This window comes from Phaseolus vulgaris, chromosome 7 (genome assembly GCF_051622355.1).
Source record: "Phaseolus vulgaris cultivar YP4 chromosome 7, ASM5162235v1, whole genome shotgun sequence".
In the NCBI taxonomy this organism is placed as follows: Eukaryota; Viridiplantae; Streptophyta; class Magnoliopsida; order Fabales; family Fabaceae; genus Phaseolus; species Phaseolus vulgaris.
In genome coordinates this window covers 22,794,249-22,809,917 of record NC_143504.1, presented here as the reverse complement: position 1 = coordinate 22,809,917, position 15,669 = coordinate 22,794,249, and the positions used below count along the sequence as shown (strand labels likewise).

The 15,669-nt window shown below is 33.6% G+C and overlaps 1 protein-coding gene across 1 annotated transcript; it reads left to right on the top strand.

Moving 5' to 3' along the window:
- The first annotated feature begins 2,944 nt into the window (after positions 1-2,944).
- LOC137818782 (uncharacterized) lies at positions 2,945-14,325 on the top strand. Its single transcript, XM_068622389.2, is given in 22 exon segments — positions 2,945-3,320; positions 3,452-3,550; positions 3,630-3,781; positions 4,003-4,075; positions 4,164-4,286; positions 4,573-4,681; positions 5,497-5,576; positions 5,737-5,818; positions 6,598-6,737; positions 6,825-6,935; positions 7,052-7,168; positions 7,276-7,365; positions 8,681-8,734; positions 8,849-8,923; positions 9,023-9,098; positions 9,190-9,289; positions 9,628-9,697; positions 11,226-11,299; positions 11,967-12,070; positions 12,999-13,256; positions 13,754-13,810; positions 13,813-14,325. Coding segments are annotated over 22 exon segments (2,379 nt in total). The 5' UTR covers positions 2,945-3,194; the 3' UTR covers positions 14,022-14,325.
- Positions 14,326-15,669: the final 1,344 nt, after the last annotated feature.

Below are 15,669 nucleotides of genomic sequence, written 5' to 3'. Positions count from 1 at the left end.
ATTTGCTCAGTAGCCTTGGTGCAAACTCCTAGCTTGAGAATTAGAAAGTGAAACAATTTACATTTTCACAATTTAATTTACTTGTTGTTTGGATTAGTTTGACATAATCAACTTTGTTCTTTCAATGAATGAATGAACTCATCTTTTGATTATTATATTTCTCAATTTTAATTATATTATGAAATTAGTTTATGTTATAACTTAATTATATATATTATGAAACATAATATCAAATTAATTAATATTATAAAATCAAATTATAAAATAGAATTAAATAAATTATTATAAATATTAAAAATAAAATTAAAGTTTAACTATAATATGAAATTAAATAATATTATGAAATCAAATTATAAAATAGAATTAAATAAATTATTATAAATATTAAAAATTAAATTAAATATTTAATATTCGAATTATGACAGTTATAAAGTATATTATAAATGTCATACTATACTGTATTAAGTGGCGGTTAAAACTGCCACTATTTACGTTAGAATTGGTTTACCCAGTTTTAAAATTACGACATTTATAACTGACGCCAATTGCACGCTTAAAACCGCCACATTATACAATGCATACTATGGTGTCTGCTACAACGGTTCTCATTTGACCGCCACATTAAACTTTGTGGCGGCAAGAATTCTGGCGGTACGCGATACCGCCACAGACGTTTTTTTGTAGTGCCTCCAAAAGATTAGTCACCTTGTGTTGCAATGTCTCTTAAGCCTTTCTAAACCTTCCTCTTTTCATGGTAACACCTAAGTCTGAAATTATGTTTTGGTCAAGTTCCTCCTCACCATGCCCTTGGGCTCATGGTTTTCCTCATCACAGATATGTGGCTCATGATGGAGGGTGCCAATGGAGATTACATGCATCTTTTAGTAAATTCTGAAGTCAATGGGAGATAAAGAAAATTGATGCACAACATAGTTGGTGATTGGGAACAATCCTACAATGATCTTCCTAGATGGTTGTAAGCAGTAAAAGAAAACAATCTGAGGATAATTGTGCAGTATATGGCTTCTCCTTGTATGGTTGATGGTGTTCAAGACAAATCTTGTTACACGTTGGATCACGTGTTTTGGTCTTTCAAGCCTTGTATCGATGGCTTCAAGTTTTGCAAGCCAATGGTACAAGTTGATGGGACATTTCAAACCGAAAGATACCATGCAACATTGTTGACCATAATCGCTTAAGATGGGAATTGAAACATATTTCCATTGGCGTTTGCAATTGTTGAAGGCAATAAGACTCAGAAGGCTCTGATTTGGTTCTTCTAATTATTGCGAAAATATGTTACACCTTAATTGAATTTGTGCATGATTACTGATAGAGGAACCGATATAATTTCAGCATAACAATCCAAAGAAGTTGGATGAGAAGGAGACAACCTCATTTTTGTGTATTGCATATGCCATATCACATCTAATTTCAATAAAAAAATTAAAAAATGTCGAGTTCAAACGACAGTTGATTAACATCGGTAATAACATCCCTCACCTTCCCTCAGAGATAATTATGACATTTTACCATTTAACTAATTTCATTTACTTCTTTATGACAACTTATGAGATGAAGCAACCCAATGTAGAGGCAAAACTATCAGTTTTGCAATCTGAGTTCAAGCAAGCAGTTTCCTCGATAGATCGCATACTGTTAGAGAAATGGACTCAAGCATACTATGGGGGAAAGAGGTATGGTCATATGACCACAAATCTAGCGGAATGCATTAACTCCGTGCTTAAGGGGATTCGTTCCTTGTCGGCGACCTCAGTCATATACAGTTAGATTAAATTATTGGTGGTGTGATCGTGGCCACTTCCAAGCTCTTCAACTTCCCTGTCGTCACACTATTTTCGTTTGATCCTTTTGTCATTTACTAATGACGACATTCATTGATCCAAATTATAGCCTCCATACGATTAGAAAGACATATCAAGTTGAATCTCATCCCATTCGAAACGAGGATTATTGGTCTACTTATATTGGGTCAAATTCCATACTTAACCCCCACATGCAACGTAAAGACTCGAGACAACCAATTACAACTTGTTTGCATAATGAAATGGATCAACCAATTTAGAACAAGTCAAAAATACATTCTTACTATCGCAATAAAGGTCACAACTGAGAAAATTGTTCATTTAGATGGTAGAATCATCCTTTGTAATGTTATATTCAATAGTTTAATTTTTTTTAATAAATTTATTTTAGCATAAATACATGTATATTATTACTTTTTACATACTATATAATCTATATTTTCATATATTATATAATCTAAAAATTTATACATAAATCATATCTTTTTTATAAGTATATTTTTAACTTTAACAATATTTAAAAAATAGTCAATTTTTTTAATTTATCACACAAAGCATTTTTAACCCAATTTATTTAAAGTTATTGTAAAAAATTCATTTTAATTCTTCAACTTTATATATCATTTTCTTAAATAAAAAAAATTAAATTTTGGTATTATTTATAAAAAAAAAAATTTAACTATATATTTTTATTTCAAAAAATATTAATTATCATTCATTTTGAAAAAAAAAATCAGCTGAACTTATCAACAAAAATGACAAATTAATGAATTTAATTGATATTGCCTACATTATTAACAATTTTGATTTGGAACTGTCATTTGTGTAATTTTTTATATTTTCCTATCGTGTAATTTTAAAAGTAAATTGCACCATTTTAGTAATTTTTCCCTAAATAGTGGAAGCAAAATTATTATTTTTATCTTCATAAAGTAAATTACACATGCTTAATCAAATGATTAGATGGTATCGTGCCATGGAAACGGTGGTTGTTACTTGTTTGACAAGAATTTATTTTGATAAATTCATTGGAGAAGAAGAAAAAGGTTATGGAGAGAGAAATTGAAGGCGATTAAATAATTTATATAGTAAAAAAGAAATAAAAACCAAGGAAAGTTAAGATATGATTATGGGAAGATAAGAAATTAAAAAGCACGTTAAAATGAAGGTGGCCCGAGCATTTGCATTTCCCTCCTCCACGATGCTACTTGCTTCAATTTCTCCTCCTCCTGTTGTATTACGTTGAGGAAGAGTGTTGTATGTTTCAGATCCTTAAACGGTACTATAGCAGGAGTTATAGTTATTATAGGTAGTTGCATGCGTGGTTGATCAGTGATCAGATCAGAATTGTGATCGTGGATCGAAGAAATGTTCAAATTCTTGAAAGAGGTGGTGGCTGGATCTGGCACCGGCCTCAAAGATCTTCCATACAATATCGGTGAACCTTACGCTTCTGCTTGGGGTTCGTGGCTTCATTTTCGCGGCATCTCCAAGGTACCTCAATCTCACCTATTTTTCTTATTCCTAAACGACTAACTCCTAAGTCCAATTATACGTGCATAATGTTTATGACAATGTTAGCTTCAATTTGGAACTATACCTGACTAATTTGGTTTTGGTTTCAGGATGATGGTTCTCCAGTGTCAATATTTTCTCTGTCTGGGAGCAATGCTCAGGATGGACATTTAGCTGCGGGTCGTAATGGTGTTAAGCGTCTACGCACTGTAAGCGCTGCTTGTCTTGTGTTGCTGCGGGGTTTCAAATTTTGGATGATTTTCTCCTTTTGATGGTGCACTGTTTCAGGTTAGGCATCCGAATATTTTGTCTTTTCTTCACAGCACAGAGATTGAAACTGTTGATGCTGGTTCTCCCAAGGTTACAATTTATATGGTGACCGAGCCTGTCATGCCGCTGTCAGACAAGATTAAGGAGCTTGGTCTTGAAGGTACCCAAAGGTATCAATGGAGTTCCCGCTTCATGATGTGCTTCAGTTGCTGAAGCATTGTTTGGCAACTTTCATTGCACATGATTTTGAGTGTAACATTAAATTGAAATTATGCAGGATGACAGCTATGACTTTGATTTTGAACTTCATTTTGTTGTTTTGTATCAATTGGTTTTTGAATTGAGTAAATAGTATTCATTTATTATATTTTACAACTTATTGGGATTGTAGGGATGAATATTATGCTTGGGGCCTGCATCAAATAGCAAAGGCTGTCAGCTTCTTAAATAACGATTGTAAACTCGTGAGTGTTCATGAGCTAATATAAATATGGTTTTTATGCTCACTGGTTACTTTTTTGGTTTTTTCTTGACAAACTTTGCGTGTTGCAGGTTCATGCTAATGTTTGCTTGGCAAGTGTTGTTGTCACACAAACTTTGGACTGGAAACTCCATGCTTTTGATGTTCTGTCAGAGTTTGATGGGAATAACGAAACTTCCTCTGGGCAAATGCTGGTAATTTAGTGTTTGGATGTATACCTTCTTTTCTTGTCAACTTTAGGGTCGATTTTTGGTATGGGGTTAAAAAGGGATGGCCTTACACTTTAGCAGACCCAAATGTGACATCAAAACTTGTTCTCAAGCTATGGCTATGTATTCTCTCTTGAAAGAAGGAGTTTTTTTCCCAGGGTGGGGATGGGGAGGACCTTTGCTAGGATTTGTGAACCTTTTATCGTTAAAAAAAAAACAACTCAAGCAGTGAAGAAACCTAATATATATTCCTCGCATGTTTTCCATTCAGCAATATGCATGGCTTGTTGGAACACAATACAAATCAATAGAACTGGCAAAATCTGACTGGTCTGGAATTAAGAAGTCTCCTCCATGGGCCATTGATTCTTGGGGCATGGGTATGTTATTCTCAGTTATAATGCATTATGATGGTAATTTAAAATATTGGGTAGAATGCAACCAATTAACATTCTGGTATTGTTACAGTTTCTCTTGCTTGCTGATGGTGGCATTTCATGTCCTCTGACTAGCCTAATAAATATGGTTGTACCATGGGGCCCAGAACTTGTATTTTGGAACTCGTTTTCATCTATTGCTGGCCATAAAAAGAAACATGTATTTGTGAAACTACATTAATTTTCTTACTAAAGATATAAAAACCGATATTGAACCTTCATCAAACATCTTAAGCTTTTGCAAGAGTTGGTCCTTGACATGGTATCAAAGTTTCTATGATAAAATGGTAATGAATTTGATCCTCCACCCCTTCTTCTTGTTCTTCTAAAAGCTGAATTTCAGCAAGAGGAAGATTCCCTGTAAATTATTTATGCTTCTTACCCAAAAGGCTTATTTGCAAGGAGGTATTAGTAATATAAAATCTATCTTGACCCATCACCTAACTGCTTAAGCTTTTGGACAGTTGGTCCTTTATAGATGCTTACATAAAGAAGTGGTGCTATAAGTTAACTAAACCAATCCCCATCTTTCCAGTCCTAGTAAGTAGCAAATTGTATTTATTTTGGAATTTATTGTTTACGTATTTTTTTTAACCTTTTCTCTCATAAATATTCTTTAAGAGTATGTTTATATATTAGAAAAAAATGTTACCTTTTGTCCATGCATTAGTAATATTGGTTCAAACTATGTAATCTTCCACAGATATTGTTGGTTCACAGAATAGACATCTCAAAACCAACAAATTCTTATTTTATAGGTTGTCTAATCTATGAGGTATTCTCTGGTTTAAAGTTGGGCAAAACGGAGGAGTTACGGAACACTGTCTCCATTCCTAAGGTCAGCCTGCCTGCTTAGGAATTTACAGTTGGTTTGTGTTTTAGTTAATACTGCATATAATGTTTATGTGAGGCTTTACTCTGTTGGTTACGTTTTTATATCTCATTCTAATGAAATATTCATTCTTCATCTCTGCATGTCTTTTGTTTGTGGCTTACAGTCTCTGCTCCCAGATTACCAGCGGTTGCTGAGTTCTGTGCCCTCTCGGAGATTAAATACATCAAAGCTTATAGAAAACAGCGGTCAGTGCTTCTTGGTATATTTATAATTATTTCTTACAGAAACTTTGTTAGCTTAGCATTGTTGTAGTTTAACTCCTTTGTTTGAACTTTGAAGGATTGTTTTGAAGTTTGTCTTATATACTATAGGATACAGTATATTCCTCTATAAGGCTACTTAAAATTTTGCTTGTTATATCTAGATATTTTCCATTTGGTCTGGCTTTACTGCGTTAGGACTGTCATAAACTGTAGTTTAAAACTGCATGGGAAACATTGGTAATGATTGGCATTTTGACAATACACAGTATTAGTTATAGCTAAAGGGTTTTTGAGGTGGTTGCTTAGCATTTTTGGAAAGAGATTTCATGTTTGATTTAATGCATTCAAGTAAAGTTTTTAGCATATCAGAATGCCATTAAAATTGAATGTGTTGTATATCTCTAACTTCCTGAATAGATTGTATACAAGAGAGTAGAGAAATTTGATGGCTTTTCTTGAAAAGAGGATTAATCACGGGGAGGGGGCGCAGAAATGCATGCAGAGGTTATGGTTTATATGATAAGAGTGTTGTTGGGAGCACTTTCTAATATAAATTGATCTTAGCTTTTTCAGATTTAGGACTTAGGAGGGAATTCTTCTGCTTCATGATCAGGTGAAAACAAGCTAAAAGAAAATCCACTTCAACAATCTATACCACATTATAAATGCTTGTTTTTCTTGTTTTGAACTTCTGATAGTTATCGTTTTCTGTCCTGATATAATCTCTGCAACTTTTAAGTTTGTTGGTAATGGACGTGCAGAGTATTTTCAAAATAAGTTAGTAGACACGATACATTTCATGGAAATTCTTAGTTTGAAAGATAGTGTTGAGAAAGACACTTTCTTCCGCAAGCTTCCAAATTTGTCAGAGCAGCTTCCTCAGCAGATTGTGTTGAAAAAGGTCTCTTTGCAAGTTCAAATTTAAAACTTTCAGTATGTTCAACATTTTATCCCAATTGATAAATGCGACAATTTTTGGTTTTCACAGTTACTTCCTTTATTAGCTTCTGCACTTGAATATGGTTCAGCTTCTGCCCCGGCTTTGACTGCATTGTTGAAAATGGGTTCTGGGCTGTCAGCTGAGGAGTTCCGTGTCAAGGTGTATAACAACTTCAATACCTTTTTGATGCCCCTTTTCTTCCTTCTTTCTTTGTGTTTGATTCTCTCACCAACCAGGACTCATCTCATGCCTGTATTGGATTTCACTATATATAGGTACTTCCAACCATTGTTAAACTTTTTATATCAAATGATCGAGCTATTCGAGTTGGACTTCTACAACATATTGATCAGTATGGGGAGTCATTATCAGCACAAGTTGTTGATGAGCAGGTATGTTGTCAGAATAAGATTGTTTAATTTTTTTCCAGGTTTAATATACGAAGATTCATCTTATCAATGTGGATATTTTGCTTCTATTGTGGACATTTTATGATCAGGTTTACCCTCATGTAGCTACCGGGTTCTCTGATACATCTGCTTTTCTGAGGGAACTTACTCTTAAGTCCATACTAATTCTGGCTCCAAAGGTATGTCTTTTAATATTCATGTTGCAAAAGAATATTGTCTTCTCATTTTAGATTAAAAACGAGAGGTGTTCTTGGTGTAATTAGAATTTCAGGCACTCAGTTTGTTATTACAGTAATATTGCTAGTACCAATTTTCTGGTGTTTGCATGATATGTTTTGCCTGATGATTACAATTTAACACATTTAGCACATGGCTTAAATTAGTTTCAGCACATGTATATATCATTAGAATTTTATTAAAGTTTATAGTGTAATATTACCATAATATCTTGCCTTGTTAAGAAGAGGCGTGGGTTGTGTCAGTGCTTGGGAATTAGCATCACGGTCGGAGAAGCTGCAATTGCTATTAGAACTACCAAGAAATTTTAACTACATTAATCTGTGTTTGAATAAGTACATGTTTGGAAATTATTAAATTTTAGGAAATTATTGCTTATTTTTCAAGATACATTACAATTTTTCAAAGAATGATATTTTTTTTTATCAACAAAGAATTAAATAAATTAGATGAGACATTAATGGGGTGTCAACCCATATACAAACCAAAACTCATATCAGGAAAGACATAGGTTTCTTAAAGAAAAACAAAATTACAAAGAAACACCTTCCACCTGCACAACAGTTCAAAAACAACACTTAAGGGAAGCCCAAGTGCCGCATATAAGTTGTATATATATGCAACCAGAATGCCACTGCAATGCAGCAGAAGAACAATAAAAAAAAGCTAAGATTAAGGCTGCATCATGACATAGCTATAGCAATAAAGAAGCAAAACTGCAAAAGAACAAGCCCATCCAAAAAGAAACTAATCAGCTGCTGATTTTCCTTATGACAACATCAACCGCACCAGTTCCCAAGCCTTCAAAAACACAGACCAAGAACTTCCCCAAAAGCAGAAATGGCTCTAGTAAAGCTGCTAAAAAACTCCACCCCTCTGTCACATAACCTTCTTGGTATTAGCTATGGAAATAGATAATTCTGCTCCAAAATGCATATAGCATCTGCACAAACCCAAACCAATACTTCCCCTGAAAAACAACTAAGCCGAGACAACATGATCCTCTTTCTTTAGAACTAAACATGGTCATTACAGCAGCACCAACAGGCAGGACGTCATTAGCAAAGGCCAGGGATTGCCCTATTTTGCAGCACCACGAGACAACCTGTCTATTCCAAAAAGGCAAACATCAACCCACTTATAAAGAGTTCCTTTATCTTTAGTGTTCCTTTTCCTTCCCAAATCTTCTCTTCTATCTGATAAATCTTTATTAGCTAATTTTTCTTTGTTAAAATGTTATTTCTCTCGTAATTGCAGTTGTCTCAAAGGACTTTTTCGGGGTCATTATTAAAGCATATGTCAAGGTTACAGGTACCGACCGCTTCAACCATTAATGTGTGGGGAATGAAAGCTGACTGGGAAAGTGAACAATTTTCCTGTTTTTTGCTTTTCAAAAATTTATAAAATCTACAATATGTTCTGTAGGTCGATGAAGAACCAGCCATACGAACAAATACTACCATCTTATTGGGAAACATTGCATGCTACTTAAATGAAGGGGTATGATTAAATGATGTTTTCTAGTTCAGATAGTTGATATACTTGCATTTATTGTTAGAAAATATTAATTGGTTAATAACTCCTCGAGCTCTTTTTCAGACAAGAAAAAGAGTGTTGATTAATGCATTCACAGTCCGTGCTCTACGTGATACCTTTCCACCTGCTAGAGGAGCAGGTATTAGACTTACACCGATCGACCTATTACATTTTTTCTTCAGTTTTTCAACAAAAAGTGTTTTTTCGCTATTTTAAATTTTAATTTACAGGCATTATGGCTTTATGTGCCACCGGTTCCTACTATGACATCACTGAAATTGCAACTCGGATTCTTCCTAATATTGTTGTACTCACAATTGATCCTGACAGGTTATATCCTACTTATGCTTTATTTTCTTATATTCTCTTGCAATTTGTCGACAAGCTTGCAAGTAACTTGATTTCTCTATAACTAATATTTTTTAGTGGGTTAAATCCTTTTTTAAAGAAAAAAGTTCTTGTATTGTGCAGTGGCTTCTTAATTCCTTTTTTTAATGTTTTAATTTTCTTACGTTAGCCTCTTAAATAATGGATGTTCTTTATATTTGTGCTATGTGCTAATTTGTATGTTTTGCCAATCCTCATATTCTAAATAGAGATCTTTCTTGTCCTTCGAATTTGTCACCTTTTTCAGTGATTATATGTTATTCTTGTCATGATTCAAACAGTGATGTGCGATCTAAGGCATTTCAAGCTGTTGATCAATTTTTGCAGATGGCAAAGCAATATTATGAAAAGGTATACTATGAAAGTCTTTTTGACTGTTACCCAGATGCATAATATGGTTCTAAACATTGACATGTATCTTTGAGAAGAATATAAGTTTAAGTCCAGAGTTAATTTTTTAAAACCCTACTTCTGATTTCATGTAAACCACTCCAATATTTTTATTAAAGGAAAAGAAAGAATAGGGTAAATCCCTTGTGTATATTGAACACATAGGGTTATGTTTATATAGGAAACGAAACATATGGGCTAAGCCCATTACATAAATATGAGATATCTAACAATATCTATAATATCTCATAATATCAAATAATATCTAATTATATCTAATAATATCTAACAATTTTAAATCAAAATACGCTATCTTAAAGGCTATGTTTGGATTGATGGAAAGGAATGAGATGAAATGAAATAATACCAGCTTCCATTAATTGGATTGTTAAAAATAAGATGGCATGGGTGTTCCATTTCATTTTGTCAGATACCCTTCTCCCTTCCAATTCAGGTATGGGATGAACCAATCTGTTTTTTCATTCCATCATAAAATTATCCAAACAATGCAATTGTAATTCTGTTCTATTCCAACTTATTTTATTCCATTCTACTCACCATTAGATATCCAAAAGCATATTCTCCCTCAAGGAATTATTAGTCATTCTTAACTTCTTATAAATTCAAAATTGTAGTTGTAAATTAATAACTTTAAAATTTAAACGGGCAAGCCTTGGTGCAAAGGTAATATTGTTTCCTTGTGATCAAAAGGTCACAAGTTTAAATCTTGGAAACAGCCTCTCTCTGCTTATAGGGGCAAGGCTCTGTACATCTACCCTCACTGTATACAACTAGGTGGAGCCTTGTGCACTGAACACTCTTTTTTTTCTATTTTAATATATATTTTTTAGATTCTACCTAAATCATTTATTCACATCTCCCTTATAATTAAATTTTTCTCTTTTAATTTAGATATTTTTTAATTTACTTAAATCTAGAAATAGTTGTGCAATGTACAAGAAGATACTTTCTAGTTCCTGCTTTACCTAATAATGCTCTTTGTTACACATTTATCAAAACGAAATTTCATTGTTTAAAGAAAGGGTAACTATTCTGCATATTGTACTGATTGTCCCCTAATGCCTGCTTCTCATCATTTAAACTAACAATATATAGGATGGTTTGCATGGGCATACAGCTGAACGTCCAAACCTAATGTCTGTATAGTCAGGGTATTCTTTTGCTTATGCACTGCCGTAGTAGAGAAAAATATTTGAAAAAAATCAATGCAAGTGACAAAAGGGTTGAAGCCATGGGAAATTATGGGTGTTTGACAATCATTATCTGTATCAAATAATTACCAGAATAACCTAATATTAAAAGTTACCACCTAAGTAGTTTAGTGTTGCACCAAATTAAAAGGGCCCGTGGCAGGCCAGCATTTGGAGTTTTGTAGATCATCTGTAAGTTTTAATAACTTCTTAACAGTGGCAATTGTTGCCACCTTTAATGGTGAATTGTGATACTGATGTTCATGCTCTTGTCTTAGACAAATACGGCAGAGGCTACTGAGGGAACTAGCATGGGGATCTCTTCTATGCCAGGAAATGCTGGTTTACTTGGGTAAGTCGGTTCAAACTTTTGTGGCCAGGTTGTTCACATGTTAAACAACAGAGAATAAGTAGTGCCAGCTTGAGTTTTATGATATTAAGGAATTTAGTTTACACTATTCAAGGTGAAGTTACCCTTCTTTCTCTTTTAAATTAGTCAATTAAAAATGCATGGATTCTTTCTTGTCTACTTATATAGAATATTAGTAGTAAATAATAGCTAACGCACACACATATGTAGAATATTAGTACTTATGTAGGCTTCCTTCCTTATTTGGTGGGTTCCATTCCAAAATTAGTGGGACCTACAGGTATTTCAATTAATGGAGAGTGAGTGTTGCTATCACTCCTCTTGATATGATGGTATAGTATACAACATAAAAAAATTACTTTAGGTTAGGACTTGGAAGGGTTGTGTATAGATTTTGCAAGTTTCAGTATAAAAACTAGTTAAATGATGCTGCTATCTTTTGTTATGCCAATGTAGGAAAGGTACTTAATCAGTTGCAAAAAAAAATAACCTTGCAGTAGTTGTCTTGTCTAAACAGTCTTGAGGATCTCTGCATCGCATTAGGGGTGCCTAATTTTTTGGCTGAGATTCAGTCATCATTAATTGCACTAAGCTGCTGAGCTGTTTTTTTTTGCATTATGGTTTCTGACTTACTGTCATCATTGTGTAGATGGGCTATGAGTTCCTTAACTCTGAAGGGTAAACCTTCTGATCATGCTCCAGTCTCTGTGAGTTCTACTGCAGATACTCCAATATCTGCTAATGCCAGCTCAGGTACGGCAGATGATCGGCCTCTTGGCTATTTTTAATATGATTTTCTATTGTGTATCCTCTTAGTATGTGATCAAATCTTCCCCTCCCCCCTCCATTTTTGCCTGCTAACCTTCATAACTTAGTATACAAGGGTGTTTTGAATATAATTTTTGGACAAATTTATCATTATAAACTAAATTAACTACTGTCCTTAATTCTGATGAACAAAGTAATTGAGGCTCGTAAATAAGAATGAAGAGTGACTTTAAATCTTGATATTAATTTTGCAACCAACTTCAGTCACTCAGTTTGCTAATACCTTCACAGGAATAATGTCATCACCTTTGGTGCGCATTTTGGCACGTAGGCAATTTAGGATTTACAAGTGCGTCATTGCATTTGTTAATGTGTTGAGATGATGAAATCCTTTTCAATAATGAAATTTTGACAGAGGCAGGAAAATGCTTAAAGAACTTGTTCTCTCTCTCTCTCATATTTGTATAAATTTAATAGAAAATTGAGCAGCTGCTCCTATTATGAGACAAAGTAGGCTAAAATTGTGGTGTATGTCCATTGTTTGATCTTCATGTCTAGTGAACCTCTCACGTTTAAAGACAAAGACCTTTTCTTGTGGATGATGGGGTAAGGTCATAAAAATATCTTAACCTGGCACTTTCTTTTTAAAATGGCCTGGCTTACATAATGAGCCCAAAAACTCAAACACATTAGATGTGGGCGTAATTTTATGTTATTATTAAATGAAGAAAATAATGAGGAGACTGAGAAACCGTGATGGGAAGGCATAACTGAAGATCTGTTGCATGATCTCCCCTATCCATTATTCCACCTTAGAGGAAAATCTATGCAATTTGTTCTGCTCCATTATGAGTAAATCTTTACAATTTAACTCGTGCTTATTTAACTTCCTTTTTGGGTATTCTTGTTACAGATACTCCTCCAAAAGCACCTGTTCGTGTAAGGTCTGCGCCAGATTTTGCTCAGCAACCTGTCCCTACTTCCCCAACATCAACAGACGGCTGGGGGGAACTGGAGAATGGACTCGACGAGGAGTGTGAAAATTTAAATGATAAGGATGGGTGGGATGATCTGGAGCCACTTGAAGAAATGAAACCAACTTCAGCTCTTGCAAACATTCAAGCAGCTCAAAGGCGACCGGTTTCTCAACCTGTTTCGCAGACAAAGCTAGGTATTAATTATTCAACTGTTAGTAGTTTTGTGAGGATTCCTCATTTCCCTGTTTTCTAGTCACAATTTATAATTTTCGGATGTCAGATTCTAAGTTATTTATCCATTTATTAGCATAAAAAAAATACTTATATGCCAGTGCCAATGATTAATGAAAATCCTCAAAGTGATTGATGCGACTGTATGATTTGCTAGTTCAGGTCTGCAACTTTTGATTGAATTTAGTGTTTAGTCACTTTTTGATAAGGCATGAACTTTGATCCTTTGTTGCATGCTAGGATTATTAATTTGATAATTGCTACTGAAAGAATAGACTAGTGCCAATGATGCTGCCATTTTATTTAGCTTTTGATCTGTGCTTACTCTTGAAAGTTTGACAGTGTTCCCTACTCCCTAGATACAAAAGGAACATGCCCAGCCTAATTACTCAAATTCAGTTATTTACTTGGTGAATTTTATGTATGTGTACTAATTGAAATTGGTGTGTGCCTAAATTAGCCTCGAGTTTGCAATCCAAAAGTACATCGAGAAAGGATGAAGATGATGAGTTGTGGGGTCCATAGCAGCTCCTGCTCCAAAAACATCAAAACCTTTAAATTTGAAATCAAGTGTAACCGATGATGATGATCCTTGGGCTGCCATTGCTGCTCCTGCACCCACTTCTAAGGCCAAGCCCTTATCAAGTGGCAGAGGGCGGAGTGCAAAAGCTGCTGCTCCAAAGTTAGGTGCCCAGCGGATAAACCGAACAACATCATCCGGCATGTAAACATAAGTGCTTCTTGCCGGTGATCCCATCTACTACGTCAATTATTTCTCATTTTTCTTTCAAGGGGGAAATCTCAAGTGCCGCAATAGTTCAATTATTCCAACCCAACTAGGCTACGGTATTTACTACAATACTTTGAGGGCATCTTTACTTCATTCTTTTTTTGGTTTTGGGAGGAGGTTTTCGATCCATTAACATTTTACATGTAATGTAATTACCTTCATAATATTATAGGAAAGTTTTCGGTGGAATAGAATGACAACCACCATATTAAAATTAAAGAGAGAAATATTTTTGGGTGGCATTATTTAGTTAAACCTGTTCTATCCTGAATGGTTAGCAAGGGTGCGGCTCAACATAACTTGCATCTCTTACAATGACGAAGTTGATTTGACTGAATTGGTTGGTTAGATATGGAATTGACTAAAATCATTGAAAAGGATAATTCAGAAAATTAATGAAATAAAAAAATAAAAAAATTTGGTTGAATCAATCAAGTATGGTCAAAACCATTCAGAGTTGGATGATTGTATTGGATTTAAAAATAGTTTTTGTATAATTTATATTGCTTTATTATTTAATATATTCTAAAACATTAAATTATTTTATCAGTTTCAGCTTTGGTCGAATGGTTGAATTAAAGAACCATAAATTAATATCTTTGTCGGTTTAAATTGCCCACTTAATTAGAAAAAGTGTTGCATTATTTATGTTCTCAGTTTTTCAACAAAAGAAATTTATGTTCTCCTTTTGCAGGTTGTAATTAAACATATAAGCACATAGTTTTTGCAACCAGCAGATCACAAAAACATAATGTCAGGGAATAAAAGTGTTGCATTATTCTCAAAAAAATCATTAAATTTGTATTATTCTAAGGTGACCCCTAAATTTATTAATTATACATTAATTGGAGAATGAACTACATATTTATTAAAAATAATTTTACTGCAAGAATAAATCTATTTTCTCCTTTTTAAATCTTAGGTTTGGAATTAAACTTTTCCAATTTCTAAAATATTAAAATATATCAAATTTAAATTATTTTATCTTAAAATGTTTTATTTGATAAACCAATTCAAATTTATTAAATTTTAATTTTCTCATTTAAATAAAATATTTCAATTATAATCAAATTACATAAAATTATTTAAATGTGAAACAAGTTAATGTTTGTTGAAATTCTTTTCCGTCAATATTTACAAAAATTAAAATAAACTATTGATAAATAATAACATTCGTGTCGATGAAAAAAAAACACTATATACGCACTGAAAAAATAATAATCTTGACAGTTGAAAAAAAAATCTAGTTTATATCGGTTAAAAAAGTAATATAGTTAACATTCGTCTAGAAAATCTTAATTAATATTAAGTATAAAATAATAGAATTCTTTTGTGGATCCCGAAGCTGTTGTTGTTTATTGAACGCAAATTGGTTCCACAAAAACGAAGGTTTGAAGAAGTCGAAGGTTTCATTGAGTAGATACAATATTAGCTTGAATGAAAGGACGATCAAGAGACTTATGTTTGTCAAACCTTTCTTCTTGAGTCAGGAGCAATGCTTCAAAGTCCTCAACCGTGTAGGGATCAAGACCGGACGTGACAGAGGTGATGAACGCAACATACTCCTCAGGAAGACCAACCGAGAT